This window comes from Dryobates pubescens, chromosome Z (genome assembly GCF_014839835.1).
Source record: "Dryobates pubescens isolate bDryPub1 chromosome Z, bDryPub1.pri, whole genome shotgun sequence".
In the NCBI taxonomy this organism is placed as follows: domain Eukaryota; kingdom Metazoa; phylum Chordata; class Aves; order Piciformes; family Picidae; genus Dryobates; species Dryobates pubescens.
This window is the reverse complement of record NC_071657.1, coordinates 37,923,389-37,945,717: the sequence shown is the minus strand read 5'-3', so window position 1 is coordinate 37,945,717 and position 22,329 is coordinate 37,923,389. Positions and strand designations below refer to the sequence as shown.

Genomic DNA, 22,329 nt, shown 5'->3' with positions numbered 1-22,329 from the left:
ACTTTTAATTCCATTGTAGTATGTAATACACCAAGTTATAATCAAGAAGCCATATTAAATGTCACAGGACACAGAATATATCTGTTACTGTATTTTTTTTTTAATTGTTTTTTTTTAATTAAAGAGGACACCTTACCTTACCTGCTCCTGCAGTGAGACCCACTGAAACAGCAGCATTTCTGAAAAGGTGGCTTCTCAGGAGTCACATTTACTCATGAAACCTTGTAGGAACCACTAACTAATTTTTTTATCAATGACAACAAAGATAGAAATTAATTATTGCATGTGAAAACAGGTAATTTGGAATGTGTAGTGAAATTGCCTAAGGGATGTTAGATGAGTAATACAATCCGGTACACAAAACTCATGTTCTCCTCTGTTGGTACATATTTTGGAATGGTATTTTAATCCCATTAGTTCCTCTTTTCAAAACAGATACTTTCATGTCTGGATGCAGGAGCAGCAGTCCTTAGCCTACTGCCAGCTCAGAATTTGAGCTTTGTTGCTGATACTCACAACTTCTAGATGCTCTAGGTTTTCTACAAAGTTGGACCAGTTAACAGTTAAATAAACTACTCAGATTCCAGTCTATTCCAGTATGCTGCATATTCCAAAACAGTCTATGTTGTAAGAGGCTGAGGGGATACTTGGGCTGCCTTTTAAATAGGGCAGCCATCATTATGGGCTTAATTTGGTTTTCAACAACTCTGACTAATTCACAGTTACTTTGCTGTGCTTAATTGCTGTCTTCCTCACTACCCAAAAGTAGACCATCAATATGAGCATCTCCAGATGCATTTACCTACTCAGCACAGTAAATTTAGAAGTGTCTAATCTCAATGTTCAATCACTTCAAACAAAAACCTAGATGCCACTAATTACCTAGGTATGACAAGTGACTAATATTTCTCCCAAAGTCTGTACAGAGTAATTACACACTAATGTTTTTCAGTACATTAATTTTTTTTTCACCAAAAAAATGGTGCATAGAAGGAACATGCCTGAGGCATCTGGTTTGCTCACTACATGTATAAAATGACAGAAATTTGGAAAGGCATGGGCTTAACACACAGTTATGGAGTACAGAAAATTGCTGAGTTTTAGGTCATTGCAGAAATGGGGAAACCACAAAAGATGATATGCATTGCTGCCGCAGTCTGCTGAAATCTTTTAAGTAAGGAAAATTGGGCAGAGTGAAAGAAATACAGTGGTTAGAAGAAAAGACTGATAATGTGAAAGACATTTCTTTCATTGGATTAAATTGTAGGAAGGAACACGTGTCTGAAGTGTAACTGGGAAGACTGATCAAAAGATGTAATAGGCCACTTTACAATCTGACATACGTTTCTGAGCTACTTAATGAGAAACATTTGAAAAACAAAATTATGCACTTTTAAAGTCAACTTTTTGCTCCCTTGTATCTTCCTCTGATGGACATGATAGCATGTTCTGCTGAGCATTCTGCAAAGTTTTAAGCCTAGTGTCAGTATTTTTGAGGAGGATGCTTCCAAAACAGTTCAGGAGTGATGAAACGTCAGAGGCATGTGCATGTTTTGTGCACAGTTTTTGTAGTGCACAATTTTAAACAAAGTTAACAGAAGTAAGCACTTCCTTACTATAAAAGTAAGTTTCTTATGGGGAAAAACTAAGAATCAATACATTTGTTTTGCTTGGCAGCAGTTACAAGTGCTGATGTCTTTTAGCATAAATTGCATGCTTTCAAGGAGATTGTCATTCTGGGATTTTTTTTGTTGCAAATATGGGCCAGCATTCCACTCCAACATGAGTGAAAGGCTTTGTTTCAGCTGCTGGTACACCACTTGACACTTGAATGAAAGATGTTTAAGGGAAAACAGATATTTTATGAGCCTTGCTGTTTAAGGGTGGGAGGATAATAATTTCCTATTGGACTGTGCACTCCAGCCTTACAGGCTTACTTGTAAGAACTGCATCACTTCCCATTGTGATCATCCTCATTCCAGCAGCACTTGTACATTCAACACATGGTTTCTGGTTGTGATGTTATGAGGGTGGAATGGTTGCATCTATTCACTTTTCATTTCTGTGTTGATGTGACATTTATATTAAGTAGGAGTAATTTTTTTTTCTGATTTTTTTTCTTGTGTCACCAGTGCACCTATTCCATTCTTCCATCGCTGTGCTCCTGTGAACATTTCCTGCTATGCCAAGTTCGCAGAGGCCCTGATCACCTTTGTCAGTGACAGTAGTGTCTTACACAGGCTGATTAGTGGAGTTATGACCAGCAAAGAGATTATAATGGGACTTTGCTTGTTATCACTAGGTAATTGTTTTTCTCATTACTAGCTATTTCTTAGTACTGCATTAGGAGCTTGTTAACACCCTCTAACCCAAATATGAGCAAAAAAATATGTATGATAGCAATAAGCCCTTATAAAATGGTTCAGAGTTCTGCTCTTTCAAAATTTTATTTGACATCTGGGTGAATTGCTCAGAAGCAATATACAAATGCATTCCTTTCCCCCCCCCCCCTTCCACTAATTATGTGATTGAGGACATGTGGCTGTTGATGAGCCAATGTTATTTTTGGTGTGGTTAACAGAACATCCCCATTCTTCTAACTTTTATGATAGTATTTTCCTTTCTCATTTCTAATACCATCTTCTGCTAACCCAAGTCCAAATAAACCCTTTATAAGTAATGTGCAACAGCACACTCTTCTAGAATTTGGAGGGTTTAGTTTGTGTCATTTAACATACTTGTGCAGGTATATGAGAACTTTCAGAGGGAAAATGAAAAAAAACTTGGGTTCCCGTTTGTGGTATTGTATGTTACCTCCTCCTTCCCTTGCCCCCAAAATTAAAAACTGCAGGTCTTTGAAAATCTTAGTCTTGCCTGAAGAGCTGAGAATTCCTAGCAGTATAGAGGTGCTGAATTGTATGTACAGTTGTGAGATGGCTCTGTCCTATGGTAATAAATTGCACTAGAATGAAGTGCTGTTTTAACAAAGTCTGTGGAGTAAAGTGGAGCGCTGCTCACACACAGAAATTACTTTCCTAATGAGTCTGGTGTACTCCTATGACGTATAAAATCTGAAATACTGAAATGGGAGCCTTCAGATACTAGCTGTGTGTCTGAGCAGTGTGTGTTTAGAAACACTGCAAAATTGTACCAGATAAAGAAAGCTTTTACTTTTGAGTCTGCCTTTATTTTTCTGAAAGCTAGTGGCTAGCTTAGCAGATTAGCAGAGCTCAGTTATAATAAGAAGTTCAAATACAGAATTTTGCATACAGTTAATTTTAACAGTCTTCCTCATACCTTCACTGTTAACAGACTTGATATTTAAACAATAGCTGACATTGTGTACTTCAGAAAGCCATGTTTCAGTGGGTTTAACTACTGTACACAAATACATATGTGCAAAAATATGCACGTGATTTTACACCACTCACTAGATCTTAGCTGGTGGCGATCGTAGAGGACTTTTTCAACAGGCAGGTCCTGAATGGCAGTGGAACTAAATGAACAAAGCTTGTTAAATAATTCGAGAATTAAGTCTTAATTTTTTTACTTCTTACTGACATGACATTTTGCAATACACAGGCATCACATTATCTGCACTTGTTTGACAAGCATGTTTGAGTACAAATTCTACTCTGGTCTTCAGAAGGTGTGCTTATGTTACCAGACTCTGGAGTACTTTCATATCCTGCTGTCTGTTTTGTCATTGTCTAAATACATCCCTGTCTGTATGCACACATTGTGTCTTGTATTTAATGTACCATGTAAATGTATTTATACTCTCTTTGTTTTAGTCAACAGTATCAAAGCAGACGTTGTAGAGGTGCCTAATTAACTGTCTGTGCAGTTAGTTTGTAAGCCTCAGAAAAGAAATCTTTGTCTAAAAAATTCTCTTGGAAAGCAGTTACCTTATTGCAGTGGGAGAATGAGGAAGGCTACTTCTACTTGAAATAATTGCTCTGCTTATTTTATTTGTTTTCTTTTGCAGTGCTATCCATGATTCTGATGGTTATAATCAGGTACATTTCAAGAGTACTTGTCTGGATTTTAACAATTCTTGTCATTCTGGGATCACTTGGTAAGTTTCTGAATACACAGTTCTAATCTTTGTGCTCCTTGTGTTCATGCCAGCTACACACTGCACATATCTTGGACCATGCATTTTCCTTCAGCTTTTCTTTCAGTCCCTTGCATATGTCAAAAATGCCATACAACCTTTGTAATTGCAGTCCTCTCCCAGAGGGCAGATTGCTTCTTAGAGGCTTGCTGCACAGCTGCTTGGCTGACAAGCTTCCTGTTGGTGTAGCCCACTCAGGTCCACATAGGCAATACAAGATGTTCCTTACAGCACTTGTCACACGGCCCTATGCATTGCTTGCTTCTTAACTGGCCTTCCAAACACGTTAGCAAGGCAGCTAGGCTGGGTGTGTCTGGTGGCTCTACCCAAGCATTGTGGAATCAAAGGGCAGTTGTTATTTAAGCAGCTTTGGGGCACCTCAGGATTAAGATTTGTGCATGCAACCCTGAAATGCTGATCATCATCTTCAGTCCTCTGAGGAGCTCTGTAGGTGTATCTGTGACCTGTTCTTAAGGAGAGAACGTAAATGCTTTTCCAGCATTTCTAAATCCTTGTATTTCCATATGACCTCTGTCCATGTATAAAATGCAGCTAGCTGTGCCGTCTTGAGAATGGCCAGAGATCATCTCATCCAGAATTATACAGCTTGCATGAAAATAGCCTTAACTTTTCCACATTGACCTTTACATTTGTAAAACTAAAGTTTTCTATTATTGGTATCGGTAGCTAAGCCAAAATGTATGAGCAGATGACTGTCGGGAAGGAACAAAAAAAGAGTAATTAAATTAGGAAGTACTGGCAATGTAATTCTGATCACAAGGGATGGAAGAAATCAGCAGACTAACTGTTTTTTTTTCAGGATCACTGGTGTCAGGACCACAGAAAAGGAAAAAATAGATTTTTTTTTTTTTTTTTTTTGTCTCTTTAAAAGGTGAGCAGCTAGACTGAGTGACAGATTTGAATGATTTATCTTACTGCCATGTGTTACTATGTTCTAAAAGACTGCATCCGTTATGCAGAGTGCATAGGAGCGTGTCATACATGAGACATACTGCTTACTCTGTATTCACTGTTTGTTTAGGAGATGCCAGAAGAGCATCCTCCATTTTAGTACCTTTAGCAAAGACTTGTGATCTCTAGATAAGTTTGTGTGGCTGATTCAGAAATAACAACAGAACAGAGAAGGATATTCAAAAGAGGGTTTTTTTAAAAAAAAAAAAAGAAAGTGTCAAATGGAAGAGGTTCTTTCCCCAAGGGACTAGATTCCTGTAGTTATGAGAAGTGTTACCTTGGAAAGATAGCTAGAACAGGAAAATGATACTCTGGCTGTAAGGCTAGGACTCTTGACACAGGGGATAGAAGAAAGTACCTTAATTTGCCTTCTGTGCCTTTCACTGATGCTTTTTCCAATGTCCAAAAGACATTGTCTGATGGATGGTCATCAACATGTGCTGTTTTCAGCCACATGGCTATTACTTCTCTCCTTGGTTAGCCTTCCCAGGACTTGGAGGCTCCTTGTTTTGTTCCTCTTGTTATTTTGTAACCTAATACAATGGTCCCTCTCTGTTCTCTGGCCTAAATTCTTACCTCCCTACCTTATGCAAATACATCCTACCAGGTAATTCTTCATTCTTCTTTATATTCGTCTATTTCCTGTCTAAAGGGAGCTGTGATGTTTGTTGTTCAGGCTCCCCATGCACTACTCCTTTCATGGACTTCACCCTAAAACACAAAGGAGCTGGTCATAGTGGGGTGAGACTGTGAAAAGAGTATATCCACGTCACAAGAGGGCTGCAGAAGCAAATGAAACACTTCTCTGAAGTTCCTGCTAGGTTAAGCATCAGTGCCATTCAGTATTCTCTATCAGGCTGGACATAAAAAGAATAAACAGTTTAATTTCTCTGATACTAGGTAGCATAACTGTGTCACAGAGAAACAGCATCTTTCATCATCTTTTTTTTATCTCCTTTTTTTTCCTCTCTTTCTAAAACATAGGTGGTACAGGAGTCCTGTGGTGGCTGTATGCGAAGCAACGAGTATCTGTTGGTGTCGTTGAGACTCAAATAGCCAAAGACAATCTGCAGGCTCTCCTGGTCTATGCCATTTCAGCTACAGTCTTCACGGTACACTTTTCTAATGACTGTGTTATGTTCTTGTTATGGCTGCCTGGTGATCTCTACATTTTTACTCAAGTCAAAGGTTTATATTGCAGACGTCTTTGAGAAGTTTATTTCTACCACAAGCCCCGTTACAGTGTTTGGGGGTTTTTGTTTGTTTATTGGGTTTTTGGTGTTTTTTAGCTTCCAGGCATTGTTTTCTACTACCTGGTTTTGAGTCAGGATACAGTTCCTAACCCTGAACTGTGAAACTTCCGTGAAATGTCCACATTCTTCCAAGAATGGACACAATATTGGACTCCTACAATTTCACTTCATGATTTTTTGTTTTCCTCCCCTGAGGTTTCCAGTTCAGAGGTAGTCATTTTAAGCCTATTTGAAAAGTCCTCAGACTACTACTTCTGAAATTGGTTGTTCCCAAACTTCTTCCATTCAGTTCGTTGTGAACTGAAATACTAACGGTAGTTACTGAAACAGTTTTATCTCCTTTAGGCTTTGCTGTTCTTTTCCAAGTCACTGACTTTACTCCTAACAATTGACAATGTTTAACTAATTCACAGGATAACGACTACCACACCATAATCAAATATAAATGTGCAATAGTGCTCTTTGTTAAATCATTCTGATTGGTTTGTAAAATGTAATTGAGGATAGAATCTGGTCTGCTTTCATCAGCCTGAGACTTCTGATGATTCCAAATACATGAGACTGGAATTCACAAAAAGTATATTTTTGAAAGTTGTTTATCACCAGAAGAAATTTACAGAGGTTTTACAATTAGCTCTCGTCATCTTGTAGATAGAGAATGTGTCCATTTGGTAAGTTTTTAATATCCTACCTCTGCAAAATAACAGGTTGCTTGTTTTTCAGTGCTTTCAAATGTGATTGTGAAATTCCTCTCTCCAGGTTATCTTGTTCTTGATCATGTTAATTATGCGCAAGCGAGTAGCTCTCACCATTGCCTTGTTCCATGTGGCCGGCAAGGTCTTTATTCACCTGCCACTGCTAGTCTTCCAGCCATTTTGGACATTCTTTGTGCTTGTCCTCTTCTGGACTTACTGGATCACAGTACTGCTTTTTCTTGGTACTACAGGTAAGAGCTACCAGTTGTTTTCTTTAAATAAATTCCACTCCATTTTCTTATGTTTTCAGGCAGAGTTAGTTAAAAACATGTGGCAGCCTTTAGGAAAAAAATCCCCCATACGGTGCTTCTGTTCTGGTCTGCTTTAGTGCCTTCAAAACACTTGTTTGAAGGAAGTTGTGTTTGAGTCCGCATTACAGTATTTTACTTTGTGCTTTAGGCTGGCTTTTTTATTTGATGCAAATTGCTATGCTGCAAGCCACAAGGCTCCGTTAATAAGACTGCTGTAACATTTTTTGAGTAATTCACTCCAATTTTACACAAACAGGTTAAAACCAGCCTAATCTTGCAGCTAATCTTAAAAATTAGTGTACTGTGGCCAGCACTCAGATAGATGAAGGCCTAGTAATGAAAGGGTTGTTGCATACAATTACTATTTCCCAAAATGTAAATACACTGGAGTTAGTTTTCAGTGTTCGTAACTTAGGTGCCCAATTTTCCAACCTGATTAGTGAGCATGTTGTGCTGTTTGTACACTGTATTCTGACAGCAGCCAATGTAGTCTCAACTTCTGCCTCCCAAGAGAACAGAAGATGAGAGCTTTGTTTGTATTCAGGGTCTGACAATACCTTCTAGAGTTAGTTGATCCTGTAGGTCCATATCATAGTTACTTTAGCAAAGAAACACAGCAACTGCTTTTAAAAAAATCAATATATCTCTGTTGTGCTATAGGAAACTGTATTCAGTAGGAACATAATCATTATGAAAACCTTAGAATTTTGAAACTTGTTGTTCACTGCTGATCTAAGTGTAGCTGTGTTTCAGGTCACAGGGCTATTTCAGGATAATACAGAATAAGTATTTCACATAGCCTGGACTCTTAGCAAGAGGTTGATGTAATAGAATTTGTATGTTCCTGTTCTCATTGAAATTTTCAGTTTTTATTCCATACTCTATGTGCAGAAAATGTTCACTTCTGTGAATAAGTCTCAGTCACACGCTTCATGGTTAAAGACCACTGCCCAGAAACAAAATTTGTAGCAGAACCGATACTTTATTGTAGCAGGCTGATTCTTTATTTTACTAACAGAACTCTTCAGTTGGCCTTGATTCTGCAAAGACTTCTAGCTTTTAAAATGCTTTGGGGTTTTTGAAGTGCTTTCAGCTTTATATGCACTCTTGTATTTTCACCGATACCAGTTAAACAAAATCTTTGTGTGAATAGGGCCAGATCTTTTAAATCCAGAACAAGGATAACTGTGTGTGAGAAGACACCTACACTTAGAAAGAGCTTGTTCACTAAACCCAAAATTATTTCAATAGTTCATTTTAGTCACAAGCAAATAATATTGTTTATATAAGTGTAAAAGCATAGCTAAGAAGGTGGAGACAGTGTTGCAGTGCTTAGTCCAAACAGTGCTTTTTGAGATAGGTGTTTTATACACATGATGTTAATTTGGTACTTCACTGGATTTCATCAGCTGTTCACATAACACTTTTATAGGATGAAATATCTCAATGTGGATTAATATACTGAAATAATGCTTAGCGGCTTAGCTGAGGAGAGTTCTGCCATGATTCTATTTGCTGTCAGTCTTAATATATGGTGATCTGTTATGGACCATCCAACCAGGATGAAGAGATAGATAAAATATTCTTGAAGCATCTGGCAGAGGTCTCATGATTGCTGACCCTTGTTCTTGTGGTGTACTTCAACTTGCCTCACTTTTGCTGGAAATACAGCACTGAAGAGAGGGAGCAGTCTCAGAGGTTCCTAGAGTGTGTGAGGGATAACTTCCCAACACACCTGCTGAGGAACCAGCTAGGGAAGGCGCCCCACTGGACATGCTGTTGGTGAACAGAGAAGGACTTATGGGTGGTTGGGGGCTGTCTTGGGCACAGCAATCATGAAATGATAGAGTTCTCGGTTGTTAGAAGAGTAAAGAGTGATTTCAGCAGAGCAATCACTTTGGCCTGTGTTGGAGATTGGTGGATAGTGTCCCTTGGGAGGCAGTTTGACCTCAATGCCAGGGAAGGTCATGGAGCAGATCTGGAGTGCTATTATGCATCTGTGCAGGACAACCAGGCGGTGAGGTCAGGTCCTGCTTCACAAATTTGATCTCCTTCTGCCACAAGGTGACCCACTTAGTGCATGAGGAGAAAGCTGTGGATGTTGTTTACCTGGACTTCAGTAAAGCATTTGACATAGTCCCCCACAGCATCCTCCTGGAGAAACTGGCTGCTCACTGCTTGGATGGTTGGATGCTTTGCTGGGTAAAAAACTGGCTGAGCCCAAAGAGTGGGGGTTCATGGACTTAAACCCAGTTGGTAGCAGGTCACAAATGGTGTTCTTTAGGGCTCAGCACTGGCACCAGTTTTGTTTAACATTTTTATCAATGATCTAGATGAGGAAATTGAATGAACCCTCAGTAACTTTGCAGGCAACACCAAACTGAGTAGAAGTGTTGATCTGTTTGAGGGTAGGAAGGCTCTACAGAGGAATCTAGACAGGCTGGATCAGGGTGTTGAGGCTAATTCTATTAAGCACAACAAGGTCAAGTGTCAGGTCCTGCACTTGTGTCACAACAGCCCCATGCAGTGCTACAGGATTGGGGCAGAGTGGCTGCAAAGCTGTCCGTCAGAAATGGACCTGTGGGTGTTGCTCAAGAGCTGGCTGAACACGAGCCTGCAGTGTACTCAGGTGGCCAAGAAGGCATATAGCATCCTGGCCTGTACCAAGAATAGCATGGCCAGCAGGAGTCCCTGATTAGAGGTTAAGCCACACCGCTAAATCTGTGTTCAGTTTTGGGCCCCTCACTACAAGAAGGATATTAAGGTGCAGCAAAGCTGGTGAATTGTCTGTGGGAACCTGGGTTGTTCAGCCTTGAGAAAAGGAGGTTGAGGGGAGACCATCTTACTCTCTACAACCACGTGAAAGGAGGTTGTCGTGAGGTAGGTGTTGATCTTTTCTCCCTAGTTTCAAGTGATAGGATGAGAGGAAATGGTCTCAAGGCTCACCAGGGAGGTTTAGATGGGATATTAGGAAAAATTAGTTTCCTGCAAGAATGGTTGGGCATTGGAACAAGGCTGCCCAGGGAGGTGGTGGAGTCACTGTCCCTGGAGGTGTTAAAAAATATGTAGACATGGCACTTCAGGAGATGGTTTAACGGCCATGGTAGTGTCAGGTTGGCAATTGAACTCTATGATCTTAGAGGTCTTTTCTGTATTACGGTTCAGATTAGGCAAAGAGTCAATACCTTCCTGAATGTGTGAAATCTAAAGAGGTTGATGAAATTCAAGAGGTAGATGAAATTTTTTAGAAGCAGTTGGTAGATGTTTCACAATTGCTACCCCTTGTTCTCATGGGAGACTTCAACTTCTTGAATGTCTGCTGGGAATACAGTATAGCAGGGAGAGAACAGTTCTGCAGGTTCCTGGAGTGTGTGGAGGATAACTTCCTAACACAGCTGGTGAGGAAGCCAACTAGGGAAGGTGCCCTCATGGACCTGCTTCTTGTGAACAGAGAAGAACTTTTAGTATAAAGAGCAGAACTCATGCAGGTGATTGAGTTCTCTATCCTTGGGGAAACAAAGAGAGGGGTTAGTAAAACTGACACCTTGAATTTCCATAGGGCAAACTTTGGTCTGTTCAGGATTGACAAAGTCCCTTGGGAGGCCACCCTGAAGGACGTAGGAGTCCAGGAAGGCTGGACATACTTCAAGATGGAAATCTTAAAGGCTCGTGAGCAGGCAGTCCCTGTGTGCCAAAAAACAAGTCAGTGGGGAAGGTGTTTCTATAAATTCATTAACAACAAAAGGAGGACTGGAGAAAATCTTCATCCTTTATTGGATGCAGGGGGAAACATAATGACTAAGGATGAGGAGAAGGCTGAGGTGCTCAATGCCTGCTTTGCCTCAGTCTTTTGCACTGGATCCAGCAGTTCCCTGGACACCCAGCCTCATGAACTAGCAGTCAGGGAGGGGAATCACAATGAGGTCATCACTATACATGAGGAAGTGGTCAGTGATCTGCTATGCCACTTAGACACATGCAGCTCAATGGGGCTGGATCAGCTACTCCCAAAGGTGTTGAAGGAATTGGCAGATGTGCTTGCCAAGCCACTATCCATCATTTACCTGAAGTCCTGTCTGACTGGGGAGGTCCCAGTGGACTGGAGAGTAGCAAATGTAACACCCATCTACAAGAAAGGAGGATCCAGGAGACTATAGACCTGTCAGTCTGACCTTGGTAGCAGGGAAGGCCATGGAGCAGGTCATCTCAAGCAGCATTACACACCATGCAGAGAACGACCAGGGGATCAGGCCCAGTCAGCATGGGTTTATGAAGGGCAGGTCCTGCCTGATCAACCTGATCTCCTCCTATGACAAGATGAGCTGTTGGATGAGGGAAAGGCTGGATATTGTCTGCCTAGACTTTTGAAAAGCCTTTGACAGTGTTTGCCACAGAATTCTCATGGACAAACTGGCTGCTCATGGCTTGGATGAGCACAAGCTCTGCTGAATAAAGCACTGGCTGGGTGAACAGGCCCAGAGAGTGGTGGTCAATGGTGTCAAATCCAGCTGGCAGCCAGTCACAAGTGGTGTTCCTCAGGGCTCAGTAGTGGGACCACTTCTCTTCAACATCTTTATTGATGACCTTGATGAAAACATAGAGTGGGCCATCAGTAAGTTTGCAGATGACACCAAGTGAGGTGGGAGTGTTGATCTTCATGAGGACAGGGAGGCTCTACAGAAAGACTTGTATAGACTGGATCCATGGGCCAGCGTTTAGAGGATGAGCTTCAACAAGGCCAAATGCCAGGTCCTGCACTTGGGTCACAACAACCCCAAGCAACGCTACAGGCTTGGAGAAGTGTGGCTGGAAAGCTGTCTGGCAGAAAGGGAGCTGGGGGTTCTAATTGACAGGCAGCTGAATATGAGCAAGCAGTGTGCCCAGGTGGCCAAGAAAGCCAATGGCATCCTGGCCTGTATCAGAAATGCTGTGTCCAGCAGGAGTAGAGAGGTGATTATCCCCTTGTACTCAGCTCTGGTGAGGCCACACCTTGAGTATTGTGTCCAGTTTTGAGCACCTCAGTGCAGATGTTGAGGAGCTGGAGTGAGTGCAGAGGAGGGCAATGAAGCTGGTGAGGGGCTTGGAGAATAAGTCTTTTGAAGAGCAACTGAGGGAGCTGTGGCTGTTTAGTTTGAAAAAGAGAAGGCTGAATGGAGCCCTCATTGCTCTGTACAACTACCTGAAAGGACATTGTAAGGAGGCTGGTGCTGGTCTCTTCTCACAGGTAGTCAGTGATAGAAAATAGGTAATAGCCTCAAGTTGTGACTGGGTAGGTTTAGACTTGACATGAGGAAAAAAATTGTCACGGAAAGAGTGTTCAGATGTTGGAATGTGCTGCCCAGGGAGGTGGTTGAGTCACCAACCCTGGATATGTTTAAAGGTCGTTTGGAAGTGGTGCGTGGGGATATGGTTTAGGGTTGACCCTTGTAGAGTAGGGTTATTGGTTGGATTTGGTGATCCCAAAGGTCTTCTCCAACCTGAACATTTCTGTAATTCTGTGATGTTTAGACTCTCTGAAGCTGCTCTTTATATCTGTGAATAACTTTAAAGCTACAAATATTGTTCAAATACATGCACAAAGACTTAGTACAAGGAAAACAGAAGCAGTTAATTTTGCTATCTAAATGTAAGGAGCTACTAGTTTTACCTTGATTCTTATCATATGAATAATAACAGAACAACACACTGAAATGAAGAATGACTGAAGGCAAGATACTGTTGTGTTTAATTATAAGAATTTTTGCTACTTGGTGGTGGTTAATTTTGCAAATCTTAACCATGTGGCTTAAATTAAAAGAAGTGTTGTGTGATTTTGAGTATGCTGAGAAAATGGTGTTGGTTTTTTTTCCCAGTGCTTTTTGAAATGCGATTGTACTCATTGTCTCAAACATGAATCTTACTTGGGAACAACCTTCCTAATTATGATGTTTTGAACTATCATTAGAAACTAGAGGGGTTCTGCTGTAGACAGTTATGAACTACTTATACCATGCTTCCTTCTTTCTGAGGTGATGTAAGCAGCATTTCCTTGTTTTATCCTCATTTACTTCTAGGTAGTCCTGTCCCAAATGAAGAGGGATTTGTTGAATTTCGGATGGTAGGTCCTTTGAAATACATGTGGTGGTACCATGTAGTGGGACTCATCTGGATCAGCGAGTTTATCTTAGCCTGTCAGCAGATGACAGTAGCAGGGGCTGTTGTGACATACTATTTTACAAGGTAAGGACAACTTAGCTCTACTGTTGTGAGTAGGCCAGAATGGAAGTAGCAGAAATAATGAGGTACAGAGCTTTGCGGGAGAATACTTGCTTTCATCCTGAAAACTGGAGAGCAGTTGAATTGTATTGACTCTTTTAGATCGTGTCAAGTCCTAAAATGATATGTTTTGCTGGTTATAGATGTATTCTTTACATTTAGGACTTCACGTATTGTTTGTTTTGTAACCTGTGCACATTATATAGACACGAATGGCTGCTTGCAAAGCAGGATGACCTGGAATGCTAATAATTGATACTGATAACCTCTACAAGGATTTAAAAAAATATGAAAGCAATTGGTTATATTAACTGCAAGACAGTGCCCTTTAAATTATTTGCAGTGCTTTTTTTTTTTACATAAGATTGCTTAAGGTCTTATTAGAGTCATAGCTTACATATAGGTTCTTACAATATCATGTACAAATAAGAAGTGATTCAAAATGTATGTGTGTTAAAGCTCCATATTTTATCACTGTGTACTAAACTGTGAATCGGGGCATACTTTAGCTATTCTGCGTGTGTCTGCTAGCTGTTCAAGAAGGCAATATTAATTATTAAGCAATGGTTTTACCAACCAAAATTTTGCTTCACAGAGCTAAGAAAGATGTCAGAATCTCAAGTGTAGTCTCCAGTATTTGAAAACTTCTGAAATTAAGATTGCTTAAAATATTCTTTAAGTGAAGATTAAAGTTCTTGTTTAGCCATCTAAATCTCAGTCTCTGTTAGAAATAAAGTGGCAGTGAGAATTAATGGTGATCTGAAATACAGTACTATGGTATAAAGAGCAGAACTATGTCAGTATTTTTGATAAGGAGAAGAAGCAAGTACATTAATGCTTATTTTGTAGAAGTATAGTTTAATGAAGCTTCTTCACATGTCAGCCTAGATCTGGTAGTTCATGACCCTGGAACTAAGAGAGAAAGCACGGAGGAAGGAAGACTCTGCAATGGTTGATGAGGATTGGATTAGAGATCATTTGGATAAACTGAACATGCACAAATCCATGGGCCCTGATGGGCGGCACCCACAGGTGCTGAGGGAACTGGCTGATGTTGTTGCTCTACCACTCCATCATTTTTCAAAGGTCATGGAGAATGAGAGAGGTGCCTGAGGACTAGAGGAAAGCCAGTGTAACATCAGTCTTCAAAAAGGACAAGGAAGACCTAGGCAGCTACAGACCAGTCACATTCACTTCCATCGCTGGAAGGGTGATGGAGCAGCTCATTATGGAGGTCATCACTAATCACTTGAAAGTAAAGAAGGTTATCAGGCGTTGCTGTCATGGGAAATCACATTTGACTAATCTGATAGCATTCTGTGATGGTCTGACTGAATGGGTAGATGCAGGGAGAGCAGTGGATGTTGTCTACCTTGACTTTAGCAAGGTTTTTGGCACTGTCTCCCATAATATTCTCCTAGGTGAGCTCAGAAAGTGTGGATTTGAAGAGTTGACTGGCTAATCAACAGTTGGAGACCTGTAGCTAGTGGTGTTCCCCAGGGGTCAGTACTGGGTCCAGTCTTGTTCAGCATCACACCTGGAATCAACGTTGCATCCAGTTTTGGGCTCCCCAGTTCAAGAGGGACAGGGATCTACTCAAGATCCTGAGTCCAACAGTGAGCTACCAGGATGGTTAAAGGACTGGAGCGTGTGCCCTATGAGGAGAGGCTGAGAGCCCTGGGGCTTTTTAGTCTGGAGAAGACTGAGAGGGGATTTAAGAAATTTTTATAAATATCTGAGGTCTAGGTGTCAAGAGGGAGGGAACAGGCTCTGCTCAGTTGAACCCTGTGATAGGACAAGGGGTGATGGATATAAACTACAGCACAGGAGGTTCCACCTCAACATGAGGAGGAACTTCTTCACTGTGAGGGTCATGGAGCACTGGAACAGGCTCCCCAGAGGGGTTGTAGAGGCTCCTTCTCTGGAGACTTTTGAGGCCCATCTGGATGCATTCCTGTGTGACCTGTGCTAGACTCTATGGTCCTGCTCTGGCAGGGGGGTTGGACTGGATGATCTCTAGAGGTCCCTTCCAACACCTAACATCCTGTGATCATCAGAGAGGGTCTGGATGTGGGGATAGAGTGTGCCCTCAGAAGGTCTGATGGTGGTACCACAATGGGAGGATTGTCTGACACACCAGAAGGCTGCACTGCCATTCAGTGAGACCTGGACAGAGCAGAGAGCTGTGCAAAGGGGAACTTAATGAGGTTCTGTGATGGTTTAACCCACACACATCAACAAAAGCTTGGCTGAGCGCAGTCTGGGAAGCAAATGAAGCTATATTTTACAAGCAATAATGGAATGCAATGAATATGTACAAAACTATACAGTATTTACAATGTTACACAAGTATTTACAAAAAGCAAACAGCGCAAAAATCCTCCTTGGGCAGGAGGGGTCCCCCTCGGGTTGCCTGGCAAGCTTCCCCCTCTCTTTTCCCTCTGGTTAATTAGAAGAAAAGAGAAAAGGCAAGATGTTAAAGGGATTTTTAGTTAGCTCAAAGCGTTGTTAAGAAGTTAGTATTGCTTATTTCAAGGCTGTAGATAAGGGGTCGCTCTGTCCAGAACAGCAGCATGCATGCCAGCAGAAAGACAGAAGACAGAGTGAATGGAATGAGAAAAGAATGTGAGAGATATTGCTATGGTACATCTCTCATCTGACAAATGAAATTAATTTAGAATTATCTTTCTTGTTTTCCTTTTTACACCCAACTATTCAGCTAGAGAATTTGCAGCTATATTTTCTTAAAGGCATAACCTGAAACTATCACAAGTTCAACAAGGACAAGTGTAGAGTCCTGCACCTGGGGAGGAACAGCACCATGCACCAGTACAGTCAGGGACTGACCTGCTGGTAAACAGCTCCATGGAGAAGGACCTTGGAATCCTGGTGGACAATAAGTTGTCTAAGGGACAGCAATGTGCATTTGTGTCTAAGAGGACCAGCAGTATCCTGGGGTGCATTATGAAGAGTGTGTCCAGCAGGTCTATGGAGATTCTCCTCTCCTTCTGCTCTGCTATAGTGAGACCACATCGGGAGTATTGTAGCCCATTCTGGGCTCCCCAGTTCAGGAGGGATAGCGAAATACTAGAAAGGCCAACAGAGGCTACAAGGGTGATTAAGGGACTGGAACATCTGTCTTACAAGGAAAGGCTGAGAGATCTGGGACTGTTTAGTCTGAAAAAGAGAAGACTGAGAGGGGAATCTTACTAATGTTTACAAATACCTGAAGGACAGGTGTCAAGATAAAGGGGCCAGTCTCTTCACTGGTGCCCAGTAATAGGATGAGGGGCAATGGATACGAAGTGGAACCCAGGAAGTTCCTCCTCAACATGAGGAAAAACTTTACTGTGAGGATGGTGGAGCACTGGAACAGGCTGCCCAGAGAGGTTGCAGAGTTTCCTTAGCTATAGACTTTCAAAACCCACCTGGACATGTTCATGTGTAGTCTGCCCTGGGTGATCCTGTTTTGGCAGGACTAGGTGATCTCCAGCAGTCCCTTCCAACCCCTGTCATTCTGTGATTCCTGAATAAATAAACAACTAAACTAAACGCCCACCACATTATTATTCAGGATCTAGTGAAGTAGTTTTGTTTCAGATGTTCTCAGAATAATTTCCAAACAGTATAAATACAACTTCCATAGATAAAGGGAAGCATGAGTAGTGGATGTTCGCAAGGTTATTGAACAACGATGGTTTACCTCAGAAAGGAAACCCCAGGTGCTGGAGCAATGCCACCCCACAAAAAAACCCCAAACATCAGTATCCTGAATGCACACATAGCTCATCTGATGGGTTTTGGTGTACGTTTTTAGCCTTTCATTTGAAGAATACTGTATAGAAAAAATTGCAGTGATACCCAGCAACCACATTCTATTCTTGCCATGTTCTTTGAAGAGTCTGTGAGTTTTAAAAATGAGTTTTTAAATAATTCATGCAGATATTTTTCAAGTGCATGATTCAAGTACATGATTTAATTAGATTGTATTTTTAATCAAGACTGTTATCTGAATTACATTTTGACTCCTTATCTGCCCTGATCTTTAAAACAGTATCAAAGGCAAGGTATTAATTTATTGTGCTGAGATTCTGCTATTCTATTAATGATGACGTCTTCCAGTCTACCAATGAAATGCATGTATGAAGTGATGTAAGATGTTACAGGGATGTAATCTTGTGAATAATTAAACAAGGTTGAGTAAACAACTAATAGAATACAGAGAGGAGAGAGGAGAACTTCACATTGAAATAGATGGCTTAGCAATGTGTGTGCTTCACCTGTAAGTTTATGTATTTTCTGTCACCTGAGGGTGATTTTTTTTAACTGTATTGTGTCACTCTAAAGCAGGAATCTTATTTTAAGTTAGAAAATACCCTTTTCTCCCTACCCTTGTGCTTTTGTGCATTTTAAAATACAATTGTAATCTGAAGAGTGACTTAAGAAAGGACATTTATTTGGGCTTTCCCATTGTTTTGCATGTTAGCAGCATTTCACAGAAAATGAGGTTGTTGTCCATGGAGAAACATTTTCAACATAGAGTGGTTTGAGTTGGAAGGGACCTTAAAGATCATTTAGATCCAGCCCCCCTGCTATGGGCAGGGACACCTACCACTAGATCAGGTTGCTCAAAGCCCCATCCAGCCTTGCAAGGAGGAGGAATAGAATAGAATAGAATAGAATAGAATTAACCAGGTTGAAAAAGACCTTCAAGATCATCAAGTCCAACCTATCACCCAACACCATCCAAACAACTAAGTGCCTCATCCAGTCTCTTCCTAAACACCTCCGGTGATCGTGACTTGATCACCTCCCTAGGCAGTCCATTCCAATGGCCAATCACTCTTTCTGGGAAGAATTTCTTCCTAACATCCAGCCTAAACCTCTTGTTCTGGTACTGGTTCCCTGGGAGGAGAGCAACCCCCACCTGGCTACAACCTCCCCTCAGGTAGTTGTAGAGAGCAATAAGGTCTCCTCTGAGCCTCCTCTTCTCCAGGCTAAGCAACCCTCAGCCTCTCTTTAGGAAATGGGAGTCACCAATTGAGAGGGTGACTCACTGTCCTTTTCCAACTCTGTGGTAGTTTTAGGCTAATCCTTTACCATTTTTTCACAGATCTTGAACAGAAAGTGGTAAAATGTAAATAAATCACCATTGGGTGTAAAAATGAAAATAATGATAGCTCTAAACAATCCCATTGGAGAGGTGTCTACCATAAGGATTTAGTTTGGAAAACAATCTTTCCCTCTTTTTGCTTCTTTGACTCTAGCTGATGCTTCTTCTAGCTTTACTGACATCGGCTGCCCTGGTTTGTTGTGACTGTTACTAACAACTTCTCTGCTCTTTTCTCTTGTCCCTTTTGTGTACAGGGGGGTAGGGAGAGAAGCAGAGGCAGGAAGAAGCTATTAGCTTCTCCTGATCTTTGGCCAGGGGGGTTCTTGTGCTGTTTATAAATTGTAAATAACTGTAAGTATTGAAAACACTGTATATTTTGCACATATTCATTGGATTTCATCGTAGATTGTAGTTTTGCTTTTACAGCTCCATTTGCTTCTAAGTGAGCTGGTCTGGCAAATTTCACGTTGGGGGAAAAATTTCAACCTGCCACAAACTCTGAAGTCCATCCTCTCCATACAAAGGGAACTACACAATTTAGTCACATTAGACAGCCTTTGATTATTGGGATGAAAGTTTCAAGAGCCTTCATAATCTCCAGAATCTCTCAAATATTCAGTTAACTCTCAGCTTGGTTTCTTCTCTGCTTTTCAACCATTTTTAAAAGCTCACATTTTATAGAATCATAGACATGTTTTGGTTTAAAAATATCTCCACCACCTAACACTATGATGGCCATAAAACCATGCCCCAGAGGGTTATGTCTACATGATTTTAAACACCTCCAGGGACAATGACTCCACCACCTCCCCAGGCAGCCTACTCCAATGCCTGACCAATCACTACCTATAAAAGATTGTTTTCAGTCCATCCCACATCACAGAATACCTCAAAGATCATCCAGTTCAACCATCAACTCATCACTGAAGAGTCAACACTAAACCATGTCCACATGCAGCTTAAACATCTCCAGGAATGGTGACTCCACACTACCCTGGGCAGATCACTCCACTGTTTGATAACCCTTTCAAGCGAAGAAGTATTTCCTAATGTCCTGCCTGAACTTCCCTTGTAACCATTTCCTCTAGACCTGTCACTTGCCACCAAGGAGAAGAGGCTGCCCCTCTCCTCATTTCAGCATTCCTTCAGGTAGTTGTAGAGAGCAATGAGGTCTCCCCTCAGCCTCCTCTTCTCCAGACTCACCAACCTCAGCTCCCTCAGATGCTCCTCGAAGGCCATGTGCTCCAGGCCCCTCATGAGCCTCACTGTCCTTCTCTGGACACACTCAAGCACCTCAAAGTCCTTTTTGTAGTGAGGGGCCTAGAACTGAACGTGCTACTTGAGATGTGGCCTCATCAGTGCTGAATACAGGGGGAATGATCACCACCCCATTCCTGCTGGCAGCAGTGTTTCTAATACAAGCCAGGATGCTCTTGGCCACCTGGGCACACTGCTGACTCATGTTCAGTTGACTGTCAACCAATACCCCCAGGTCATCCACAATTTCTCTGGTCAACTTGTTCCAGTTTCGTATATGCTTATAGAATCATTAAGGTTGGAAAAAAAACTCCAAGACCATTGAATCCAGGACTATCTACTATCTACCAAGTTCACCACTAAACCATGTTCCTAAGTGCTACATCTACATGGTTCTTGCACACTTACAGGGATGGTCGCTTCACCACTTCCTTGTGCAGGCAGTTTCTCCAGGATGCTGTGGGAGACAGCATCAAATGCTTTACTGAAGTTCAGGTAGATAACATCCACTGTCTTTCCCTCACCCACTAAGTAGGTCAAGGTTCACTCACATTTGTGAGATGGATTCCTTTCAGCATGGGCAATAACCAGCCCCAAGGTGTTCTGCATTGCAGATACTGCCCTGAGTTACATTTACTTCAAAACAAGGGAGTGTTTGGGTTGCCTGAGTGCAAGGCTCAGACCATTTATGTGATTGTGCCCCAAAGGGAATAGGCTTGAAGGCTGGCTTCCCCCACCTGAACTCTAAAAGTGAATTGGAAAAAAATCTAGGGTAAACTATTCTAGTGATTAACATCACAATACTAAGTTATACAAATGTTAGTTTTACAGAATGAATACTCTTAATTTTTTTTACCTTTTTTGAATGAAAGTGACTATCAAACTGGGGAGATATTTTGTGTTTGGAATATTAGCAGTTGTTCCCTTCATATTTTTATTATTATGTCCATATTTCTAATAAAGAATAGTTATTCTTTAAATGTTGAATAGAGCTGTTCTTTGAGAGAGAAAGAGAAATGGCTTCCTTGTTGGGACATATAAACAAACACCAGAGAATTGCTTCAAAACTGTGAAAGCGAATAGATTAAAAATATTCTAGTCATATTGCAATAAAACAGCTTAGTTCACAGAATCACGTGGTTCCTTGAGGATATAGTAGCTAAGCCAGAAATGCAAAACATCTGAGAAAAGAATTTACCTAAGGAAAAAAGTAGTAATAACCTTTCAAACATCTCCACGAAGATCTTGAACAGAACAGGGAGAAGGGGAAGGCAGATGCATAAGTAGTCCAACTGAAAGAATAGTAGCATTGTTTCTCACTTTTTTGGAGTTGCACCCCATCAAATTTAGTTTTCTAGAAGCTGCTAGTTGGCAGTAGTGGTAATTCAGCCAACCACTGGTAAGGCTACCCTTAAGACATAATGATTCTTTATCCTATTCCTATTGCTGCATTAGAGGCTAAACTGACTTGCACAGAATGTTAGTGTGGAGTGAACAATATACCCTGAAAGCTAGTGTAATACGTTCTTTTTACACATTTTTTTAGTGATCATTTGTAGCACTTTTAGATAATACTACATGCATACTGATCATTCTACTTTATCCTGTTTCTCTTTTCCTCAGGGAGAAAAGGAATTTGCCATTTACTCCTATTCTGGCATCTGTTAATCGCCTTGTTTGCTACCACCTAGGAACAGTAGCAAAGGGGTCTTTCATAATCACACTAGTAAAGATACCACGAATGATTCTTATGTATATCCATACACAACTGAAAGGAAAGGTAAGAGACTTGTTTACAGCTAATTTAATTTTTGAGAGGCTTGTTTTGGAATTTAAAGGACTGTAGGACTGAAAGGAACTGCTTTAGTTACCAAGCTGAGTATTACTGAAACAAAAAGGAATATTGTTTAATGAAGATCTTTAATTAAGATTTTAACTCCCTTACCATTGTTTTCCCACATTCTTTGCCTTCCTAGGAAAATGCTTGTGCTCGCTGTTTGCTTAAAGCCTGTATCTGCTGCCTTTGGTGTCTAGAAAAGTGCCTCACCTACTTAAATCAGGTAAGACTTTTCAATATTCAAGTTTTATGCAAGAGATGATAATACATCTATCTATATTTCCAGAATGCCACCTGAAGCTGACACACAAAGTGTCTTAATTTGGAACTGAACTTGAGTGATGGTACTTCAGTCTTATCTCCATTACTGAAATTGCATATCACTACATTAGGCTTTGTTCACATTGCAAAGGTGAAAAATACCCAGTGTTCTTATTTGTGGATGTGGTACCTCAACTTCTGTAACATTTATTCAATGGTTAGAGATGTGCTTCCTTATGTCCACTGTGTCAAACAACA

At 41.0% G+C, this 22,329-nt stretch overlaps 1 protein-coding gene across 9 annotated transcripts in view; it reads left to right on the top strand.

Annotated features, from left to right (window-relative positions):
- Positions 1–22,329, top strand: part of SLC44A1 (solute carrier family 44 member 1) — a 77,218-nt gene that overhangs the window by 41,552 nt on the left and 13,337 nt on the right. For all 9 annotated transcript variants that reach the window (XM_054177917.1, XM_054177914.1, XM_054177918.1 and 6 more), the window contains 7 exons: positions 2,133–2,302; positions 3,989–4,078; positions 6,074–6,201; positions 7,102–7,288; positions 13,402–13,567; positions 21,597–21,753; positions 21,950–22,033. In XM_054177917.1, coding sequence (XP_054033892.1) covers positions 2,133–2,302; positions 3,989–4,078; positions 6,074–6,201; positions 7,102–7,288; positions 13,402–13,567; positions 21,597–21,753; positions 21,950–22,033 — 982 coding nt within the window. The remainder of the gene's footprint in view (positions 1–2,132; positions 2,303–3,988; positions 4,079–6,073; positions 6,202–7,101; positions 7,289–13,401; positions 13,568–21,596; positions 21,754–21,949; positions 22,034–22,329) is intronic.